The following is a 23,118-nucleotide window of genomic DNA, read 5'->3' as shown; positions in this document are numbered from 1 at the left end:
CTGAAGCGCAAAGTGATCATTTTGTCTGCATGTGTGAAGAGGAGGAGCTCCAAACTATCCTCCAATCTTTGGCCATGCACAGTAAAAAAAAAAAAGGTCAAATGGAAGAACTGCAGTCCATTGTTAAGTCTAATTATTGTTTTGTTTAGTCTAACACAGCTGTTGTAACTTGTGAAAAAGCAGGACCATAAGACTATTGCTTCCCTGCCATGTGACACAATTTATACTGTAAAAGAGGCAGAGTACACTGTCATTTTTGTTACTTGTATTTGTTGGTATTGTATTTTTTCTCTTTTCTCTCAATATATCTAATATATCTCAAATATATCGATATCCACAATTTACTGTATGAATGTCAATATATCTAATATGTATCTAATATATTGATATCCATAATTTGCTGTATGAATTTACTGTATGTCAAAGTGTTACTCCAAATAGCTACAGTATTTTTACACATTTATCACATTGTAACTTATTTGCACCTGGGGATAAGTTGATTGGCAACACTAAATTGGCCCTAGTGTGTGAATGTGAATGTGAGTGTGACTGTTGTTTGTCTATCTGTGTTGGCCCTGCGATGAGGTGGCGACTTGTCCAGGGTGTACCCCGCCTTCCGCCCGATTGTAGCTGAGATAGGCTTCAGCACCCCCCGCGACCCCGAAGGTAATAAGCGGTAGAAAATGGATGGCAGGATGGATGTATCGTTAATTGTATTCATACTTATTTTATGTAATAATTATTGCATTAGCGTTATTATATCTTTAATGTTTTAGCTTAGTTTTAACATTTGTATTTCATGCATGATACAGTGGGTATGGAAAGTATTCATATCTCTTTAAATCAGGGGTGTCAAACTCATTTTAGCTCAGAGGCCACATGGAGGAACATCTATTCCCAAGCGGGCCGGACTGGTAAAATCATGGCATGATAACTTATAAAAAACAGATAATTTCAGATTGTTTTTTTGTTTAATATTAGACCAACCACATTCTAAAAATGTACAAATAATAACGTTTTATTTACACTTACATGTAGCAGTTAATTGTATTCTGTCTTCATTAGTTGATATTTATAGTTGTCCATTAGTCAAATAGGTGGAATTGAGTCTGGTAGAGTTTCAAAGTGTTAATTGGTGTTAATATGTAATCTATCAGAAGATGTAATGAATGTACTAATTTTCCTCAACTGATGTACTAACATAATTAAGTTAAGTAAGTTAAGTACCAATGATTGTCAGACACACACTAGGTGTGGCAAAATTATTCTCTGCATTTGACCCATCACCCTTGATCACCCCCTGAGAGGTGAGGGGAGCAGTGGGCAGCAGCGGTGGCCGCGCCCGGGAATCATTTTTTGTGATTTAACCCCCAATTCCAACCCTTGATGCTGAGTGCCAAGAAGAGGTAATGGGTCCCATTTGTATAGTCTTTGGTATGACTCGGCCGGGGTTTTTTGAACTCACGACCTACCGATCTCAGGGCGGACACTCTAACCACTAGGCCACTGAGTGGTTTAACAATGTGGTTTATTCTGTACATACAGTATGTAGCACTGTTTACAACAAACTTGTGTATTTGGACTCATTTCATTTATCAGTGATCACACGTAAAGTAAGAAGGGGACAAATATTATTTCAGAATATTTATGTGCGCCCAGAAAATGTGTCCCCAGTCCTAAGTACAACACACAATGCACAGATTATCAATTTGTATACTATCACTAATAAGCAGCGTAAGTGGGTAGTGTCCAACCAAAGAAGTGTTGCCTCTATCCCAGTGGTTCTTAACCCGGGTTCGGTGAGTCAGCCTCAGGGGTTCGGCTGAGCCTCCGCCATGGAGGTCAAGACACACCCGACTCATCGTGTAAATAAAAACTTCTCCCTTTCGGCGTGTTATGGTTATGGATACCCCCAAACAATGTTTCCTCTAATTTTCCATCTGATTTGCAGGTGTCTACTTTGTTGTGAGTTCATGCACTGTGTTGGTTTTGTTCTTTGAACAAGGTGATGTTCATGCACGGTTCATTTTGTGCACCAGTAAAAAAATATATAACTTTGTCTTCAATTTGAAAAACTTTTTTTTTTTTTTTTCACTAAAGAAGGATTCGGTGAATGCGCATATGAAACTGGTGGGGTTCTGTACCTCCAACAAGGTTAAGAACCACTGCTCTATCCTAACATAGCTCTGCCCCCTTTTAAGTCATGCGTGTGGTAGGGCAGTGTTTTTCAACCTTTTTTGAGCCAAGGCACATTTTTTGCGTTGACAAAATCCAGAGGCACACCACCAGCAGAAATCATTAAAAAACGAAACTCCGTTGACAGTAAAAAGTCATCGTCGCAATTGTTGGATATGACTTTAAAGCATAACCAAGCATGCATCACTATAGCTCTTGTCTCAAAGTAGGTGTACTGTCACCACCTGTCACATCACACCCTGACTTATTTGGACTTTTTTGCTGTTTTCCTGTGTGTAGTGTTTTACTTCTTGTCTTGCGCTCCTATTTTGGTGGCTTTTTGTCTTTTTTTGGTATTTTCCTGTAGCAGTTTCATGTCTTCCTTTGAGCGATATTTCCCGCATCTACTTTGTTTTAGCAATCAAGAATATTTCAGTTGTTTTTATCCTTCTTTGTGGGGACATTGTTGATTGTCATGTCATGTTCGGATGTACTTTGTGGACGCCGTCTTTGCTCCACAGAAAGTCTTTGCTGTCGTCCAGCATTCTGTTTTTGTTTACTTTGTAGCCAGTTCAGTTTTAGTTTAATTCTGCATAGCCTTCCCTAACTCACCTTTTGTTTATTTTTTGTTTAAGCATTAGACACCCTTTTACCTGCACGCTGTTTCCGACATCTACAAAGCAATTAGCTACCGGCTGCCACCTACTGATATGGAAGAGTATTACACGGTTACTCTGCCGAGCTCTAGACAGCACCGACACTCACTCAGCAACAACACATCATTTGCAGACTATAATTACTGGTTTGCAAAAAATATTTTTTTACCCCAAATAGGTGAAGTTAGATCATCTCCCACGGCACACCAGACTGTATCTCACGGCACACTAGTGTGCCGCGGCACAGTGGTTGAAAAACACTGAGGTAGGGGACACAAATAATTGCTCTGGCGACATCCAGTGGACACATTTAGAAACAGCAGTTTCTTTCATCCAAAAATTTCAGCTCATTTTTATACTTAACAAACTGGAGGGCTGAAGGAAAGCTGTCGGCGGACCTGATTCGGCCCGCGGGCCGTATCTTTGACACACCTGCTTTAAATTGTTCACTCTTTGCTTCATTGCAGTAATTTGCTCAAATCAAAAAACTTCATTTTATTTCTCATTAATGTACACTCAGCACCCCATCTTGACAAAAAAAACAGAAATGTAGATGTTTACGCAAATTTATTAAAAATAAAAAAAACTCTAAAATCACATGTAAAGTATTCAGAACCTTTGGTCAATGCTTTGTTGACGCACCTTTGGCAGCAATTACAGCTTTGAGTATTTTTGAATACGATGCCACATTCTTGGCACGCATATCTTTGGGCAGTTTCGCCTTTTCCTCTTTGCAGCAATTTTTAAACTCCATCAGGTTGGGCGGGAAGCTTTAGTTTTCATCCAGGATGTCAGGATGAAATGATGGCCTAGGAAAGTAATGTTAATATAAGAACAATGACAACTTTGGTCAAATGAATATACATGACAATTTTATGAAACAAGATTCAATGCATGCAAATGGGAGGCAATTGAAGCAGTGCCTCACATTGCCACCAGGTGGCTTAACCATGAGATGTTCAAAAACAAAGTAATAAAAGAAAATAAATTCTAATATTTCTCTTTTGGTCTATGCTTTCTATGTGATGTTGGTGTGGTTCTTGTATATTCTAAAAATGTTCATGGTCAAAATCGCTGAAATTCCGTGTTTCCTGATGAAAATAACACGGCAGACGAGAAGTGAGGCAGACACAAGTGGTGCCTCCAAGGCTTCACACAAAGTGTATTGAGCGAGTGGGTGCTTGTTGCCACGGGGAAGAGGCAGGCCATGAGGCAGCAAGTACCTCTGCCTCACAATAGGGGGCGATATATTGTCAACTTGCAGTTCAATGCCTCAGCAGTACTCTGACTCACCACACTGGGAGAAGTGGGGGCGCTCAAGCTCGCAGACACATGTTTCTCCAGCGGAAGACGGCCTTTTTTTTTGTGATTTAAAAAAAAACCTGTATTTATAACAAACATGGCATATTTATTAGAGTAAGCCAGCGTGTGTGGGTGTATTTGTCAGACGCAAAAATATTGTTTTATTACCGGTACTTGGAATGAAATTGAATTAAAAGAATGTGTATGCCAATATGGAAGATTATATACTGTATCCAAGATAAAATACTTCTCTAAACTGGACTCTAAGATAAAATGAATGTGATTATACAAAGTAGGTTTTCCTGGAGGATAGCTATTGCTGCTTCAGATACAAATACAAAAAGGTAAGATACACTCACAATACTTGATTTATTTTGTGAAAAACAAATGGGACCAAAAAGTGTTTAATAACAACTTTATTAAATACTTTTTGGACCCATTTATCATATCATGATATCATTATGATAACGTTTTAATGAAAGCGAATAACTCCTTTCTTTTTCTTGTTACTCTAATGTGCAACCTAAATCAACAATGATTAAAGCTGAACATATGAATTTCAGTTTTAAAAAAAAACGAAAAAAAACAAACTCCAAAAGTATCTATGCCTCACCTGGTGTATAGTTCACCGCACGTCACTGACACACAATACGCACATGTTACGTTGCATAGTCATGAAGGTGGTAATAAATAGAGTTTAACTACAGTGATGAGGTGGCGACTTGTCCAGGGTGTACCCCGCCTACCGCCCGATTGTAGCTGAGATAGGCTCCAGCGCCCCCCGCGACCCCGAAGGGAATAAGCGGTAGAAAATGGATGGATGGATGGATAATTGTCTAATCTTTGCCCAGCAGATGTTTTTTTTAATTTTTCTATTATAAACTTTTATTTATAAATTTCAACATCTACAAACAGTTGAAAATAATAATCAAAGTAAGTACAAAAACAGTACAAAACAGTACAAAAACAGTACAAAACAGCGCCAAAGGGTTGTAAATTCAAAGTAACTAAAATAGAATGCAATATATATATATATATATATATATATATATATATATATACATATATATATATATATATATATATATATATATATATATATATAATAAACAAAGTGCAAAGCCAGAGGCTCACTCAATCTCAGTAAATAACTTAAATTTGGAACACAGCATCATCGTTTTCACAGCTTTTTGGTTGTTAGAGGTAGAGAGTGTTTTAATGTAGAGTTCTAAATCTTTTTTAAAGGCACAAAAAACAGGACAGGTATTGAGAAACTTACATTTATGAATATAAAACTTAGCCAATAGTATAATGAGGTTGCAAAGGTAAAATTCCTTTTCAAATTTCTTTTCATACTGTGTGAATCCAAATAGCACATCTTTAAAACAAAGCACAAATTTGTCATGAATATTGTCCAGGATGAAGCGACAGATGCCCTGCCATAGTGATCGAGTGCTTTCACAAGTCCAAAACAGGTGGTAAACAGTCTCTGGATGCATGTTACATAAGGTGAAGGTAACGTCAATGTTCTTCTTGTATCTAGCCATCACAGTCTTTACAGGGTAATAACTATGAATGATTTTAAAAGATATCTCTTTGACTTTCTGCGATGAGGTGGCGACTTGTCCAGGGTGTACCCCGCCTTCAGCCCGATTGTAGCTGAGATAGGCTCCAGCGACCCCGAAGGGAATAAGTGGTAGAAAATGGATGGATAGATCTCTTTGACTTTGTTGGTAAGTACATACCTGTTAGGAACAGACCCATTTTGACCCAGCAGATGTCATTCACAACATTATTCCAGAGCGCAATTACATAGGAGACAGACACACAATCATTTTGGAATGATGGAATAATGGAATTTTCTGTTATTTTTCTGATCAAAACAGGAGTGTCAAGTGGATCATTCACAATTTTTACAGCAGAAAGAGGAGATGAGTAAGCCCTGTACAACATAACAACACCAAATACAATGGCAAATTGTTTGGGAGTCACAGGGACCTTAAAATGGTTGAGAAATTCTTGGTACCGTATTTTTCAGACTATAAGTCGCAGTTTTTTTCATAGTTTGGCCGGGGGTGCGACTTATACTCAGGAGCGACTTATGTGTGAAATTATTAACACATTACCGTAAAATATCAACTAATATTATTTAGCTCATTCACGTAAGAGACTAGACGTATAAGATTTCATGGGATTTAGCGATTAGGAGTGACAGATTGTTTGGTAAACGTATAGCATGTTCTATATGTTATAGTTATTTGAATGACTCTTACCATAATATGTTACGTTAACATACCAGGCACGTTCTCAGTTGGTTATTTATGGGTCATATAACGTACACTTATTCAGCCTGTTGTTCACTATTCTTTATTTATTTTAAATTGCCTTTCAAATGTCTATTCTTGGTGTTGGATTTTATCAAATAAATTTCCTCAAAAAATGCAACTTACACTCCAGTGCAACTTATATGTTTTTTTCCTTCTTTATTATGCATTTTCGTCCGGTGCGACTTATACTCCGGAGCGACTTATAGTCCGAAAAATACGGTAATTAAAAAGTTGACCTTCCTTATTGAAAAGCTGACTCACTAAAATAATATCATTCTTGAACCAATTGTTGAGGAAAAGAGATTTCCTTTTGTAACATATGTCATATTTATTTTTATATTGTTTTTATATTGGTTTTATATACATTTATTTTTTGTTTTTATTCAGTCATTGGTGGAGCTAAGGATAATATTTGAATATTGTTTTTAATATTGTTGTGCAGCACTTTGGAAACATTTTTGTTGTTTAAATGTGCTATATAAATAAAGTGGATTGGATTGGATTGATTGTTCCAAATGAAATATTTCGTAGGTGAGAAATTGTGCTTGTATATAAGAGACCATGTCAGAAGGGCTTGTTTGTGGAAGTTTGAAAGAGCAACAGGAATCCTATCAATGTTGTAGTTACACAATAGCAAACATTTTAGGCCTCCAAGGTTAGAAAATACATGATGAGAAATGAAGTTCCAAATTGAGGTAGGGTCTTTCAAATAGTGTCTTATCCAATTCATCTTGAAGGTGTTGTTTAGTGTAGTGAAATCCAGAAAGTTTAGACCACCTGATTGATTGATTGATTGATTGATTGATTGATTGATTGATTGATTGAAACTTTTATTAGTAGATTGCACAGTGAATTACATATTCCGTACAATTGACCACTAAATGGTAACACCCGAATAAGTTTTTCAACTTGTTTAAGTCGGGGTCCACTTAAATTGATTCATGATACAGATATATACTATCAAATATATACGATCATCATAATACAGTCATCACACAAGATAATCATCAGAGTATATACATTGAATTATTTACATTATTTACAATCCGAGGTGATAATAATTATCACCTATGGTCATGAGCTTTGGGTTATGACCGAAAGGACAAGATCACGGGTACAAGCGGCCGAAATGAGTTTCCTCCGCTGGGTGGCGGGGCTCTCCCTTAGAGATAGGGCGAGAAGCTCTGTCATCCGAGGGGAGCTCAAAGTAAAGCCGCTGCTCCTCCACATTGAGAGGAGCCAGATGAGGTGGTTCGGGCATCTGGTCAGGATGCCACCCAATCGCCTCCCTAGGGAGGTGTTTAGGGCACGTCCGACCGGTAGGAGGCCACGGGGAAGACCCAGGACACGTTGGGAAGACTATGTCTGCCGGCTGGCCTGGGAACGCCTCGGGATCCCCCGGAAAGAGCTGGACGAAGTGGCTGGGGAGAGGAAAGTCTGGGCTTCCCTGCTTAGGCTGCTGCCCCCGCGACCTGACCTCGGATAAGCGGAAGAAGATGGATGGATGGATGGATGGATGGATCCGAGGTATGGGATATGGAGGGGGGAAGGGGGGGAGGTTTGGTTGGTATCAACACTTCAGTGATCAACAATCAGCATCAGCAATTGCATCATCAGAGAAATGGACATTGAAACAGTGTAGTACTGACTTGGTAGGATATGTACAGCAAGTAGTGGACATAGAGAGATTGATTGATTGATTGATTGAGACTTTTATTAGTAGGTTGCACAGTGAAGTGATGATTCTGATATTCCGTACAATTGACCACTAAATGGTAACACCCGAATAAGTTTTTCAACTTGTTTAAGTTGGGGTCCACTTAAATTGATTCATGATCCAGATATATACTATCAATCAATCAATCAATCAATCAATCAATCAATCAATGTTTATTTGTATAGCCCTAAATCACAAGTGTCTCAAAGGGCTGCACAAGCCACAACGACATCCTCGGTACAGAGCCCACATAAGGGCAAGGAAAATCTCACCCCAGTGGGACGTCGATGTGAATGACTATGAGAAACCTTGGAGAGGACCGCATATGTGGATAACCCCCCCCCCTCTCTAGGGGAGACCGAATGCAATGGATGTCGAGTGGGTCTGACATAATATTGTGAGAGTCCAGTCCATAGTGGATCCAACATAATAGTAAGAGTCCAGTCCATAGTGGGGACAGTAGGAAACCATCCCGAGCGGAGACGGGTCAGCAGCGCAGAGATGTTCCCAACCGATGCACAGGCGAGCGGTCCACCCCGGGTCCCGACTCTGGACAGCCAGCACTTCATCCATGGCCACCGGACCTGTGTGTCTCCCCCTCCACAAGGGATAGGGGGGAGCAGATATATAGCAGATATATACTATCAGATATATACTATCATCATAATACAGTCATCACACAAGATAATCATCAGGGTATATACATTGAATTATTTACATTATTTATAATCTGGGGTGTGGAGGGGGGTGGGGGGGTTAGGTTTGGTTGTTATCGTCAGTCATCAACAATTGAGAACAGAGTAATGGATATTGAAACAGTGTAGGTCTGACTTGGTGGGTGGGATATGTACAGCAAGTAGTGGACAGAGAGAGGGAGAGAGAGAGAGAGAGAGAGAGAGAGAGAGAGAGAGAGAGAGAGAGAGAGAGAGAGAGAGAGAGAGAGAGAGAGAGATCAGAAGGCATAAGAAAAAGTATCTACCTTTAATTATTTACATTTGATTATTAACAATCCGGGGAGGGTGTTAGTTTAGGGTTTAGAGAGATTGTAATTGTTCATTATAACACATTTCTTAATATAATAAATTTTGTTTTTCCAAATAAAGTCCACAACTATATTGTCAATAGTTTTACATATTGTTTTGGTTAACATCTAAAGACAAAGCGGATGGTTTGTTGCAAAGGCTTTCATCTGCTTGTTGATGTCATGACGCAAACAACCCGGAAGCCGTAGGTGTGCGTGCGCGTGTGCTGTCATCCAGAGAGGAAGCACTGAGCTCGTATTTGCGACAAGATGGCAGGACTGCCCCGCAGGATTATAAAGGTAATAATTTCGCACTCAAACACGACTTTTGTCTCGTAGATTTCAAGCGACATCTTTAGGCCCAAACTTCTAAATTATCTTCACGATTGCCTATTTGGGCTAACGTTAGCATCCACCACGACGCTGTTAGTTTTCCAAAGTCACTTCCGTTTAATGTGAACATTCACGATAAAATTGTGGTTCCAAACATCAGCAACGTTGTTAAAACTGCGTTTTATTCCGGGTGGATTTGTTGAATAACGCACATAACTGCTTCTCGTTTAAAGCTGTTATTTTGCGGTAGTGTCTGACTGGCTTTCTAGCTAACCATGCTAACTATGCTAACCATGATGTACTTCAGCGTGTAATTCAAAGAAACAAAACGCGCTAACCTAAATGTTTCCCTTTTAATACAACACATTTCCCTAATCTGATCAAATAAATCTTTACAAGTTGGCTATATTTTGTTTGGTTTATTTTTAGCTCGTGGCCTTTTGCTGCATTTTAAGGTTGCAATTCAACGTAATTCTGCCCGATAAGGAGATGGGCGTAAGCTTTGCGGCAGAATGTAAAAATACCAATGTTATATTAAAGGAAATCAATGAAACGTGATAAATAAAAGGTTAAGGAAGCGTTAGCGTCTGCATTCCGCAAGGCCTCTTTGAACCGAGCACTACGAGCATGGAAAGGTTGGCTACAAGTACCACTGATAGTCTCACACACACACACACACACTAGGTGTGGTGAAATTATCCTCTGCATGTGACCCATCCCCTTGTTCACCCCCTGGGAGGTGAGGGGAGCAGTGAGCAGCAGCGGTGGCCCCGCCCGGGAATCATTTTGGTGATTTAACGACCAATTCCTACTTTGAATTGATTTACGTGGACCCCGACTTAAACAAGTTGAAAAACTTATTCGGGTGTTACTATTTAGTGGTCAATTGTACGGAATATGTACTGTACTGTGCAATCTACTAATAAAAGTTTAAATCAATCAATCAATTAATTCCGACCCTTAATGCTGAGTGCCAAGCAAGGAGGTAATTGGTCCCCTTTTTATAGTCTTTGGTATGACTCGGCTGGGGTTTGAACCCACGGACACTCTAACCCAGTGGTTCTTAACCTTGTTGGAGGTACTGAACCCCACTAGTATCATATGCGCATTCACCGAACCCTTCTTTAGTGAAAAATTTAAAAAAAAAATGTTTCAAATTCAAGACAGTTATATGTTTTTGGTAACACTTTTGTATAGGGGACATATTTTAAGTAACAAAGACTTAATTTACAGTTATTTGGACACTAGGGGAACATATTCTAAGTAACAAAGACTTAATTTAGAGTTATTTGGACACTAGGGGAACATATTCTAAGTAACAAAGACTTAATTTAGAGTTATTTGGACACTAGGGGAACATATTCTAAGTAACAAAAACTTAATTTAGAGTTATTTGGACACTAGGGGAACATATTCTAAGTAGGGCTGCAACAACTAATCGATTAAAATTGATTATAAAAATAGTTGGCGATTAATTTAGTCATCGATTCGTTGGATCTAAGCTATGCGCATGAGCAGAGGCAATTTTTTTTATTTTTTTATTTTTTTATTTTTTTTATAAACCTTTATTTATAAACTGCAACATGTACAAACAGCTGAGAAACAATAATCAAAATAAGTATGGTGCCAGTATGCTGGGTTTTTTCAATAAAATACTGGAAAGGATAGAAATGTAGTTTGTCTCTTTTATCCGATTATTAATCGAAGTACTAATCGACAGATTAATCGATTATCAAATTAATCGTTAGTTGCAGCCCTAATTCTAAGTAATAAAGACTTAATTTAGAGTTATTTGGTTAGGGTTAGGGTCAGGGTTAGAGGGTTAGGGTTATAATAAGGCCATGCCGAATAAGGCATTAATGAGTACTTAATGACTAGGTAAGAGCCAATATGTTACTAATTTGCATGTTAATAAGCAACTAATTAATGGTGAATATGTTCCCCATACTAAAGTGTCACCATGTTTTTTTACTGGTGCACAAAATGAACCGTGCATGAACATCACCTTGTTCAAAGAACAAAACCAACACAGTGCATTTTCTACCATAATTTACAAATACATTTTTTTAAATTCCTACAATGTGAATTCCTGGATTTTTTTTTCACATTCTGTCTCTCACAGTTGAAGTGTACCTATGATGAAAATTACAGACCTCTGTCATAATTTTCAGTGGGAGAACTTGCACAATTGGTGGCTGACTAAATACTTTTTTGCCCCACTGTAAGTGCTTTTTGAGAACATTCAATAATACGGCGATAATAACTGTGATAATTTTGGTTATGATAATCATGGTATGAAATTTTCAGATCAATTCTCTATCGCTTGTCCCTCTCAGGATAGCGGGGATGGGGGGGCTGGAGCCTATCCCAGCTGCAGACTACAACCTGGACAAGTCGCCATTGTTACATTCTTAATACATGCTAAGACAAAAGCTGTTAGATCTTTATTTTAAATACCAATGTGTCAGACTGATTTCCCAATCTTTTCCAAATCAAAAATTTAATGAAGCAAATTACAGCCTAGTTGTATGTACTTTTCGAGTAAAGATTACATGTTAGGTAAGATTGCACTAATTGTTGTTGAAAGTCACCAAACACGCAATAACACTTCTCTCCACCCCATTGACAAAAATTGAATTACTTTGTTAGTATAAAAGTAAAAGTATAACAGAATTTGTGACAATAAAACATGTGGATAATAAAATTCGGACAAATAATTCAGGGTGATATGAGGAAAAAGACGTAATACCAATAAAGCCGATAAAATTAAAGAATAGCTCTGATTGAAATGGAAATGCTTCATTAAGGTGAGATTACCTGTTCTGTGCTGTAGGTGGTTTAAGGGTGAGAAACTCGACCGCATCTTTTCTTCCTCTTGCTTTTAACGGCCTGTCGTAAAATGTACTGTATAATGATAAACCGTGATAAAACTCCTGATGGTAAGTGTTACCTTTTAAAACTACAATTGTAAATCCATGATCGATAACTGCGCTGTGATCAACACAAAGACTATGACACTGCTGATTTACACAAGATGCAAGCTAGCGCTAGCATAGATAGACGTTAATGTCTTAACCCCATTAAGAAACAGCATACCCGAACCTAAACTTATGTAAACACATTGCTATCTGAGCAACTAAGATATTCAGTTGTGTACGTTGAACTTACCGGCTGTGCGCTCTCAGTACAGAGTGATCAATCTACACTCAGAGAAATAGTGACAACAGGAAGTAAAACCAGGGGACCTCACAAAAACGGGAAGTAAAGCGCTTGACACTTGTTTTTTTTTTTTTTTTTTTTTTTTTAAATCATTAAAAAATGGAAGAAGCTGTTGAAGTATTGTTTTTGTAAATGATCTTATTTGAGATTGTGTTTGAATTTAGATCATTGTTAACCTCTAACAAAGAAAGCCTTTTCAGCCTGTTTTCAACAATCCAAATATAATATAAGCGTTAGGGAAAGGACAAAAGCTAGAAGAACGAAAAAATGTTTAGCTAAAGTAGTTTAGTACCCAAGCTTGTGGTGAATGTTGACTTATCTGTTAATGATGCAAGGCTGCGTTGCCTCTTGTGGTTTGGTACTCTGGTCCTTCGAAGGAACATCTTTGTTAATTCATGCAATATATTTTATTCCAAACCCAAAGATTATCTATCAACTATACTAAACGGCTAGCCCCAAATATATTTGTTGTTGTCCAACTGTATTTTTGGCTCTTTGGGAGATGCGGAAATAATCATGATTGCTAGAAATGCGGAAATAATCATGATTGACTGCTAATGTCAATCTATGGATTGTGTTTATAATAATAATATAAAAAAACAACAACACTTTTTTACCCTAAGATTGCACTTATCTGTTTCTTTGAGAATTTCCACCTGCCAAACGAAAGCAGCCATATAGAGATTTTAATGAGAGAGTTCTAAAATGATTAGAAAGATAATGTTGGCCAGGTGAGGGATTAAGTCGTCCACAGACTAGTATTGGTGGGAAAAGGTGGGAGGGTTGGGAACAGTAGTTTGCCTGGCCGAGCCTTTGAGCTTTTGGAGCGTGTGACTGTGACTGGGAGCCCCTCTTGTGTCTGTGTTTTCACTGCATGGTTTTGTCTGTGGGTTATCTAAAACATTTCAGGAATTTAACTCCCAGTTGCATTCAGGAGAAGCGTGTCAAAAACAAGTAAGGTAGCTTTTTTAAAGGTAGACATAGTGTGAAGCTCCCAGACATGTTTATGTTATGACTGAAGATCAGGTCAGTGGCACTAGACTGGCAGGCATTACAATATTTTTCTATTAGTACTACAGTTGTCTCATTTTTTCCAGGATTACGGTAGGTTTTTTTGCAATTCAAATGTCTTTGAATAGCTTGACTGTACCTAAGTGTTTACCACACACAAAAAACACAGGTCAGTTTAGAGTATCCTTGCTGCAGTGGCCAATGGGTGTGGCCTGTGGAAGTAATGGGCTTCTGTGGCATGGAGGCTCAGTGTCACCTCTAAAAGACAGTGACATACTGCACCGCAAACAACTTGATATTCATAGCACTTACACACAGAGGCAGGTGCCCCTTCATTTTTTGTCAGAAAGACAGCCAAGCCATAAAAAAAGTATCTCTCGGCTGCTTGGCTACCATTGAGTTTGACCCATGGAAGACATTTGAGGTTACTTTAGGTCAAAGCTCATTCATAGCAATATGTTCATTTTATATGCTCTCCTTTTTACGATTTTATGTGATGTCCTTGAGGCCAAATTGTTCATGCCGCAGCTCTACTGATCTTATATTTCACTCCAGTGGTGCAACGGATCACAAAATCCACGGTTCGGCTCTTACCACGGTTTTTTGGTCACAGTTTTTGGTTCGGTGATCATAGTTGTTCTTTTTAACACCCCAGAATTGTATGTATCTAAATAATCCACCCTTACCATTTGTCAGTTGCGGTTCTTACACAAATATCTTATAAAATAAAACGTTAAAATGGCTTGTAAAGCTTTGTCCGGCCACTGAATTAGTGTAGACAAAATATGTAAGTGTACTATTTTTATAACCACATTTTATACCATCAACATTAAGTAAAGCACAAGCTTTATCCGCACCAGACAGTCCTCCTAAGATTTCACAGCTTTTTTTTGTGAAAATGCTTGATTTTACGGCAGCATTTAAAAAAAGTTGCAATATTTTAAGGCTTATGTCTTTCAATAACATTACAATTGCTTATGATTTTAATCAGTAGTGATTAAGGTGTTTTTTAACCCTATACCCAAACGGCACAGGATTTAAACAAATCCAACTAATTATGCTTTATTTTGATTTTAAAACATTTTTGAACATTGACAACAATTTTTTTTAACTTATTGTAAAATGTCTTTGGGGTTTTTTCATGTGTTTGTTGCAATCCATTAGTGGAAAAATTTGAAAGTTCCAATTAGTTCTAATTAACATGGAAATTTGCTGAAGAAAGAGTTATTGATGAACAAATATAAACAAAGACTGACAAAGTATCTGACCAACATGGCACAAAAAAATGTGCAAAACAGGCGTTATTGTGTATATGCATATATGTATGTTTATATTAATGTATTTATATGTATATGTATTTATATTTATGTATATATACATATGTATGTGTACATATATAAAAATAAATGCGATATCACCATGTCAAATTACGAACGCCTCCACAAAGCTTTTGCTTACGATGCGCATGGGTATGATCAGAACCACACATATACGCTCTGAACTGATTAGTAACACACAACAAAAGATAAAACGTGACAGAACAACAAACGTCAGATTTTTTTCATTAACCGTTCCATCCCTATTTCACACAGTTCGACTTCAGAAGTTACAGTTACATCATTCACTGCAGGAAAATGTTATCAGGCCTCGTCCCAACATACTATTTAATTAAAACGCATATAAACTAGGGATGTGCCCAAAGATCGGTCCCAGATCAGTATTGGCCGATTTTCATGATAATGTATGTGATCACCATTGCTGATTATTGCTTTTCAATGCCGATCATAAATGCATATCCCCTCTGGCACATATATTTATTTTTAGTTCACCGGGTGACAAGCTCGCAGCAAATTGTGTATCTCCATACACAGTCTAGAGCCGCTCTCCTAAGTTAATAATAATCACTTCCATTACGGTAAATGAACTACAAATCTTAACATCTTAAGTAATATCTTATATATCATTATCAAGTATTAAGACGTGGCTAAACATGTTATGCTAAGCTATCCACTAAGCTAGCTTGAAACAACAGAAAAAGTAAGTGCTTGGTTGGTGTAAATAGAATCACGATACAACAGAAAGTAAGCAGTTATTAACAGGAAATTAACAAGTAAATTAATAAGACTCTAGAGAGGATAACATAACCACAACTGTTGGTGTGTCAGCATTGTCGCAGTCAGTACCCGACACATAATAGGGGGACATATCATCCAAAAATTAGTGGTGTCGACACAAAGGGTAGTATCAGTATATGATCTATACTCGAGTGATTAGAACAATATATTTATTTTCTCAACATTATCTTTATGTGTACAAATTTAATAGATTGGTCCCTGGACAAAATAAGACTTTGAGGGCAAAAACCAAAGGATTCAAAACAGTAATAATAATTTCTGATTATTTGTAGTTATTATGTACTGTTGAGTTTGTGTTGCTCAAACAATTGTATCTAACAAAAGGGAATAAGTAACTAGTTTAAATATTGTGTTGATATTGTTAAATTGTTAATAACACTTGAAAAGTCCAAAAATGTATAGTCGTTACGTGTGATCAGTATAGGCCAATCTCGCTCATGGATGATCGGAATCGGCGGCATAAATCCTTGATCGAAACATCCCTACTATAAACGGTCATGGTCACATTTTGTTAACATTAAAACAGAATTTTGGAACCTGAGTGTACATTGACATGTACTACTTCTACAGCCACTGCAAACCCTTTAGTTTTAATTTGTCAAATTTAGAGTTATCTCCCTTAGACAGTTGGGTCGGCCATCTATTGGCTATTCTTCATTTTCTGCGTCAAAGCAAAAGCCTTCCTAATTACCGTATTTTTCAGACAATAAGGCGCACTTAAAATCCTTTCGTTTTCTTAAATATTAAAAATCGACAGTGCACCTTAAAACCCGATGCGCCTAATATACATATAAATTCTGGTTGGGCTTACTGACCTCGAAGCAATTTTATTTGGTACATTGTGTAATGTGTGTGACCAGGGGATGGCAGTCATAAGAGATGCGTGTGGGCCGCAGGTTGCCTGTTCAATAAATGACGCTAGTAAGTACCCGTAAGCAAGCAACACCATAATGTTGATATTTTATTGAAAAAATAGAACATTACACATGGTATAATTACACGTTGGTATAATCCTGCACAGAACAATCCACCTTTATTGACTGCGATCCTGTGTGTGTCTGTGAATGTGAGTGTTTGTGTACGTTTGCGTACATTTGCGTGTGTTTGTGTGTAAGTGTGTTCGTTTGCGCGACCTACCGTACCACCGTCGCAAAAGTCAGTCTTGTCGCAACGTAATTGAATGTTTAATCGCGTTGTGCCTCTTCCCCTTACACAGCTGGAAGTGCAGCCCAGAAGGACAAAATAAATAAATATGAATAACACTAGCATAGAAGTTGAAACACAACATTTAAAAAGAGCAGCGACTTTGCTTTCACTATCTGCTGCAGCTCACCAGAAATCCTGCCCCGAATGCGGACTTGCAGGCACTCAGAGAGCGTCTCTGTGACTGTATTGGTCCCGACTGGGAGAATCAACATACCCGCTAATTTAATCATAAAAGGCATTTTGGTAACACTTTAGTATGCGGAACATATTCACCATTAATTAGTTTCTTATTAACATGCAAATTAATAACACATTGGCTCTTAATTAGTCATTATTAAGTACTTACTAATGCCTTATTCTGCATGGCCTTATTATACAACAACCCTAACCCTAAACTTAACCAAATAACTCTAAATTAAGTCTTTGTTACTTACAAAGTGAGTAACTTTGTTACTGGTGTCCAAATAACTCTTAATTAAGTCGTCGTTACTTAGAATATGTTCCCCATACTAAGGTGTTACAGGCATTTTTATATCTAAATATTTTTTAATCAGACTTTTTATGTGTCTGCAAAGATTTAACTCTGATAAAACACGTGCTAAAAAAAATGTTCCTGACATAATCATTAAACTTGTTTTATGTGTGGTACACATTATTTTACAGTACCTCAAATTCAAACTGCACTTTAATGTATTTTCATTCAATATAAGATACAGAATTTGAGTTTGAAAAATGTGGGTCAAAGCACTGGTGAGAAGCGCTGATGTATACAAGTAATTAAAGAATACAAATAATAATTTACTATTTGAAAGTGTTAAGTAAATGTGGACCTGAAATAAATCTTATCATATTCACTACACCAATTATACTTTGTTTACGGCAAAATGTTTGTAATGACAAGCAAAAAACTAAAGAACTTTGAGAGGAAACAAGTTCTTCTCTTTACCCCCACAAAACGTACTGAAAAAGAAGCAAAACAGTGGCCTATACTGTTGCACCTCGAGTAAACACAAATATAGATATGAACAAAATAACAGTTGTCAGCTGTTAGCATTAATTACCTCAATCAAACATGGTGGAAATGTCTATTACAAGATACTGCAATAGTAAACATTAGGCATGCAATACTCGGTATATTTCTGCACGGGACAACCCGCTTTAATTTAAAACAATTGAGATCGGATGATATGAAAAAAATTAACGGTGATAATTTTTTTTTGCCAAATCGCCCAGCCTTAGTATGTGCTATCTTAGCCTCAGCGCCTTATGTGTGATTGTACTTTCTTTTGTTTTTATCTGCCAGGAAACTCAGCGCTTGTTTGCGGAGCCTGTGCCAGGTATCCAGGCGGAGCCTGATGAGAGCAACGCCCGCTATTTTCATGTGGTCATTTCTGGGCCTCAGGACTCACCTTTTGAGGGGGGTACATTTAAACTTGAACTCTTTTTACCGGAGGAATATCCGATGGCAGCCCCTAAAGTTCGCTTCATGACTAAAATATACCATCCAAATGTAGACAAGCTGGGAAGAATATGTCTAGACATTCTGAAAGGTAAGTCACAATAAATGATGAATTATCTCTTTTGTGCGGTTATTATGGGGTTTTAATGGAAATGTATTTCTCTCATTGTTGCAAGTTGTAGAAAATCTGGTCTTGTGGAACAAGGCGTGTTACTTTAGAGAACCCTGATCACTTATCTGTGGAGAAATGGAGAGATTTCAGTATAATCTGCCAATATGCCTTTTGCATTAAATTAGATCCCTGCTGTTTGCCCGGGTGACGTTTGAATCCTTTTCTCGTAGATGGTGAAAAATCTTGAATAGTTGACTCCCACAATAAAAGTCCCCTTTTTCTAATACTATAAACCCTACCATATGCCTCTGTTGTTAAGGACATCTTTAATTCAGTTTTACACATTAAAGCAATTACTGGCACACACTATATAGTATTGTACGTACAAAGCATGTAGGTACTCAAGTCTCTTGTCAAAGCATTTTACTGCAGGAAAATGTTGATCCAATTGACGTGTTTGACCACGCCCTCTGCTGGAGTCATAGATGCAGCACTTAACCCCCTGCAGCTACAACTACTTTCTATTTAAGTTGCCATAAAAAAATAAATATTTGCAATTTAATGCAGATGAAAGAAGGGGATTGAATTCCGAACTGCAAATAGGTGGGGAACTATACTGTAAACTTTTGCTGGTGTCAAAATTTGGACATCTGCCCACTCAGTGCCAATCATACCCATCCACCTGCTCCGTTTTTTTTTCTCAACTTATACCATATTGTCCGTTTCCTTACCTTGCTCTCTATATTAATTTTCTTTGTCTTCTCTGTTGTGTCTTCTTCACTCTCATTTCAGATAAATGGTCACCAGCTCTGCAGATTCGCACAGTGCTGCTGTCAATCCAAGCATTACTAAGTGCACCGAACCCTGACGATCCCTTAGCAAATGATGTTGCAGAGAAGTGGAAGAGCAATGAAGCTGAAGCTATAGAGACAGGTAAAAACTGTCCAGTTCGAATGAGGATTAATTACACACTATCTCGGTCTTGCTTAATGCCCTCTTCACTTCTAACTTTAAATTAGATTGTAAGAATGTCCATGACAACCCTAACTAACCCTAAGTTGCTACCCAATCTTTTGTCACTTTCTGTAAGTGCTAAGAAAACACAGCTTGGAGACACTCTTCTGGTTTTTGGCAACACTTTGACTTCCTGGTGAGATAAGTAAACCAGTGGTGTTCAAAATGCGGCCTGAGGTGCCATTTGTGGAACGCAGCTCTTTTTTTGGAATGGAATGTTGATATTAAATAAACATAACTGGAAAAATACAGAAAAAAGGTACAACGTTGTGAAAAAAATCTGAAATGTTGACACTACCGTAATAACAAATGAAAACACAAAGATTTGTCTTTAAATATGTTTTAGCCTGTTTGTTAGCTTATTTTACTACAAATGACACGATGACCTCATCGCCACCATATTGAAAGAATATAAGAACAATATTCAATAATATCTTTGTTAATGTAAAATAGATGACTTGTTATTCGTGAGCATATTGATAAGCAGAGTATTGTTTGTTTTAATGTACCTGGAGGATATAGACTACTGCTGTTCTTTTTTAATGTATCGTTACCTCTTGGCAGGCAATTTAAATTATCTGCAAAAAGATGTTAAAGCACAGGGATCTTAAATATTTGACACTTTGAAACCATTTTCAGTGAAGTTGTGAATTTAAAAGTACGCGGGCCCAATTATTTTTATTGATTTTTTTACTGTGGTATCAAATAAGTTTCAGATTCATAACAATTCCCAGGTATTGACTACTGAAATTGTGGTACAAGACCACTAGTACAACATTGGCATAGCTACAGGAGTGCAGAATATTCAAAGGAATTTTCCCTATCTCAATGAAGAAAAAAATAGGTTAGTTAAAAATGTGTTTAATTTGTCATGATGTGAATAGGTGTGCTGATTAAGGTTGTTTAATTAATATGCTTTTTCGAGACTGCTCTGAAGTCAAATTATACCCCTTGGGAAATGTTCCAGTCAAACATAAACAAACAAAACATGGCAGATGACTGAGATATTATTAGCTTTGTTGGTCAAAATGAAAATTTGAACTCACATAAGTAGCTTACCTCACTTCTGCACATAGTGGCAGAGGGTGATTTTTTACTCAATTTTATTTGTAGAAAAACCTATTTAGAACAAGAATAAACCTGTACTGGAATGTAAATTGGTTTACTATGCACATTTCCTTGTCTGAGGTTGTAAATGTTCACAGTTTCAGTTTTTTTTTTAAATGCCTATTTGGAAATGTTCTTAGTAACTTTTTTGATGTTTTCCCCCTTTTTTTCTTCAGCCAAGTCATGGACCAGACTTTATGCAGGAAACAAATGAAGTGACCAGCAGCCTGCCATGTGAAGACATACATGGAAGTCAAGTGTGAACACAAAATCCTCATTTTCTGCCAATACCTCCTTTATTTGCATTTGAAGGACACGGTCAAATTAAATACTCACACACGTATGTTATGGATAAACAATATAATAAGGAAAAGGGAAAAAACCTGCTGGCACTTAGTCAATTTAAAGTATTCTAGTAAAATGGTCCATGTCCTAATTAACTCACTACTGTTTAGTCAGAGGTTTTGGATTTGCTCACCTAGCTTTTTTTGTACATCAGTAGTCTGCCAACTGCTGCTTTATTAACCAGTTGAAGGGGGTGGAGTGGGTCTTGAGTCCCTTATTTTTCCTCTGGGGTCGGAGTGTGGGGGGGATACCAGTAATGGTTCGAGGAAAGGAGGGCTAAATGTGGCCAGTATGATATATTTTTATGTTTCTTTTAACTTTGTGTTCCTTTATTCGTGCTAATTGAACACAGCTAACAGCTACTAATAGTTACCTCCTGTAGTGTAGACGGTCACCTGGACACGCACAATCACAAACTAGCTCTCCCTATTTAACCCACAAGTAACCGGACTGAAAGCGATCCTGTTACTTTCACATCACCATCACTTTTTAACCACTGCTATCAAGGACTGTGCTGTGTGTTTGTCGGTGACAAAGGGGAGTAAGGGTGGGCCTAATGGACCTTGACTTAGTTTTTTGTTTCATTTTCAATAGCGAGGCCTCTGTATTGTATTTTTCTTAGTACTGTCATACTAAACTCCACTCAGCCTTTTTTCTTGTGCATTGTCAGTATGACGCTACAAGACTCGGTGGCGTACGATTTTCCTCCCCGTGGTATTTAGACTACAAAGCAGGAGTTCCACTTGAGCTGTCATGTATTAGATAGTACCAGTCAAAATTGGGGCAGAAGAAGCGATGCTGGGTTGTGGCATGATCAATCTCCCAATTTGACACCTGACTGTCAATGTTCTTTGGCCACTAAGTCAAGTGAACTGTAAATTATTCTTTCAGATCATTAAGGGGGGAAAGTTTTTCCTGTTCTTATAATGTTATGGAAAAATGTCATCTACATCCATTTCAGTTCTGTAAATAAAAACTATTAGTTAATAAACAAGTTTTTGGGTTTGATTTTTTTTCTATTTAAATGGAAGAAAACATTGAATCATAGTACTTACTGATTGTTGGTCACAAATGTAGCTCAAGCTGATTTTTCAGTTGAGCAAAAACTCCTACTCTCTCACCATTGACAAATAACTGCAAAGTGTTAGTCCTATAATACTTAGTGTCCTACAACATGCATTGGTAAAAGATGCAGTGGGAAACAAGGTACATCAAAGTTGTGGTCTTCACAACAGATTTTAACTGCATAGACAAACTTGATCCCTAAAATCTTCAAATATATCCGATATATACAAACATAAATAGCACTGACAAGTTAGGGATATGTGACTTTTGGTGAAATTTTAGGACATCTGTAATGCACAACCTTTACGGGTGAACTCAGGCGTCGAAGTGGAGGGGGGAAAGTGGGGCTGTTGTATCGGGGCCCGAGCTTGGGCCAAAAAAACTATGTCATAAATGTTAAGATAAAATATAATCTTATTATTGCTTGATTATAATTAATGTTGAGAATGTTGGTCAGAATAGGAATTCGAATATTAAATATTTGGCTCTTATTTGCAAAACAAAAACTTTTAGGGAAGGGGGTTATTTCAAGATATATTTGTTCTAGTTTAGATATGTTAATCCCATCTTTTAAAGTCAAAAACCTACTTAAAGTTTTCATGTGTGTTCATTTTGTAATTATGTTTTTAGTGAATGTAAACATACCAAGTGTGTATGTGTGGGGTGGTGAGGTTGGGTTTTAAGATGTATGGGGGCCCAAAATGTGGTGCTTGATCTTAATTTGAGTTTCTCTAAACTTTTGTCCGGCTGTCTAAAGTTTTAGTATGTTTTAAATAGATTGCTCTCTAAGAAGGACCTGAACAGCAATATTCACAGCAGGGGTGCGATCCTAGAATTGACCAGTACATTTTCACATACAGTTACTTTTCCGTCTCTGTGCATCTCTGTTGCAATCTGTTAGTAACACGGTTTTT

The 23,118-nt window shown here is 37.5% G+C and overlaps 1 protein-coding gene across 1 annotated transcript; it reads left to right on the top strand.

Moving 5' to 3' along the window:
- The first annotated feature begins 9,366 nt into the window (after window positions 1-9,366).
- On the top strand, window positions 9,367-22,133 carry ube2na (ubiquitin-conjugating enzyme E2Na). The gene is made up of 4 exons (XM_061969916.1): window positions 9,367-9,498; window positions 18,406-18,652; window positions 19,466-19,606; window positions 20,971-22,133. The coding sequence occupies exons 1-4, from the start codon at window positions 9,469-9,471 to the stop codon at window positions 21,006-21,008; spliced, it is 456 nt and encodes a 151-aa protein (XP_061825900.1). The 5' UTR covers window positions 9,367-9,468; the 3' UTR covers window positions 21,009-22,133.
- The last annotated feature ends 985 nt before the right edge of the window (window positions 22,134-23,118 follow it).

This window comes from Nerophis lumbriciformis, linkage group LG10 (genome assembly GCF_033978685.3).
Source record: "Nerophis lumbriciformis linkage group LG10, RoL_Nlum_v2.1, whole genome shotgun sequence".
Taxonomy (NCBI): Eukaryota; Metazoa; Chordata; class Actinopteri; order Syngnathiformes; family Syngnathidae; genus Nerophis; species Nerophis lumbriciformis.
Note: the sequence above shows the minus strand (reverse complement) of the source record. Positions and strands in the feature narration are given on the sequence as shown.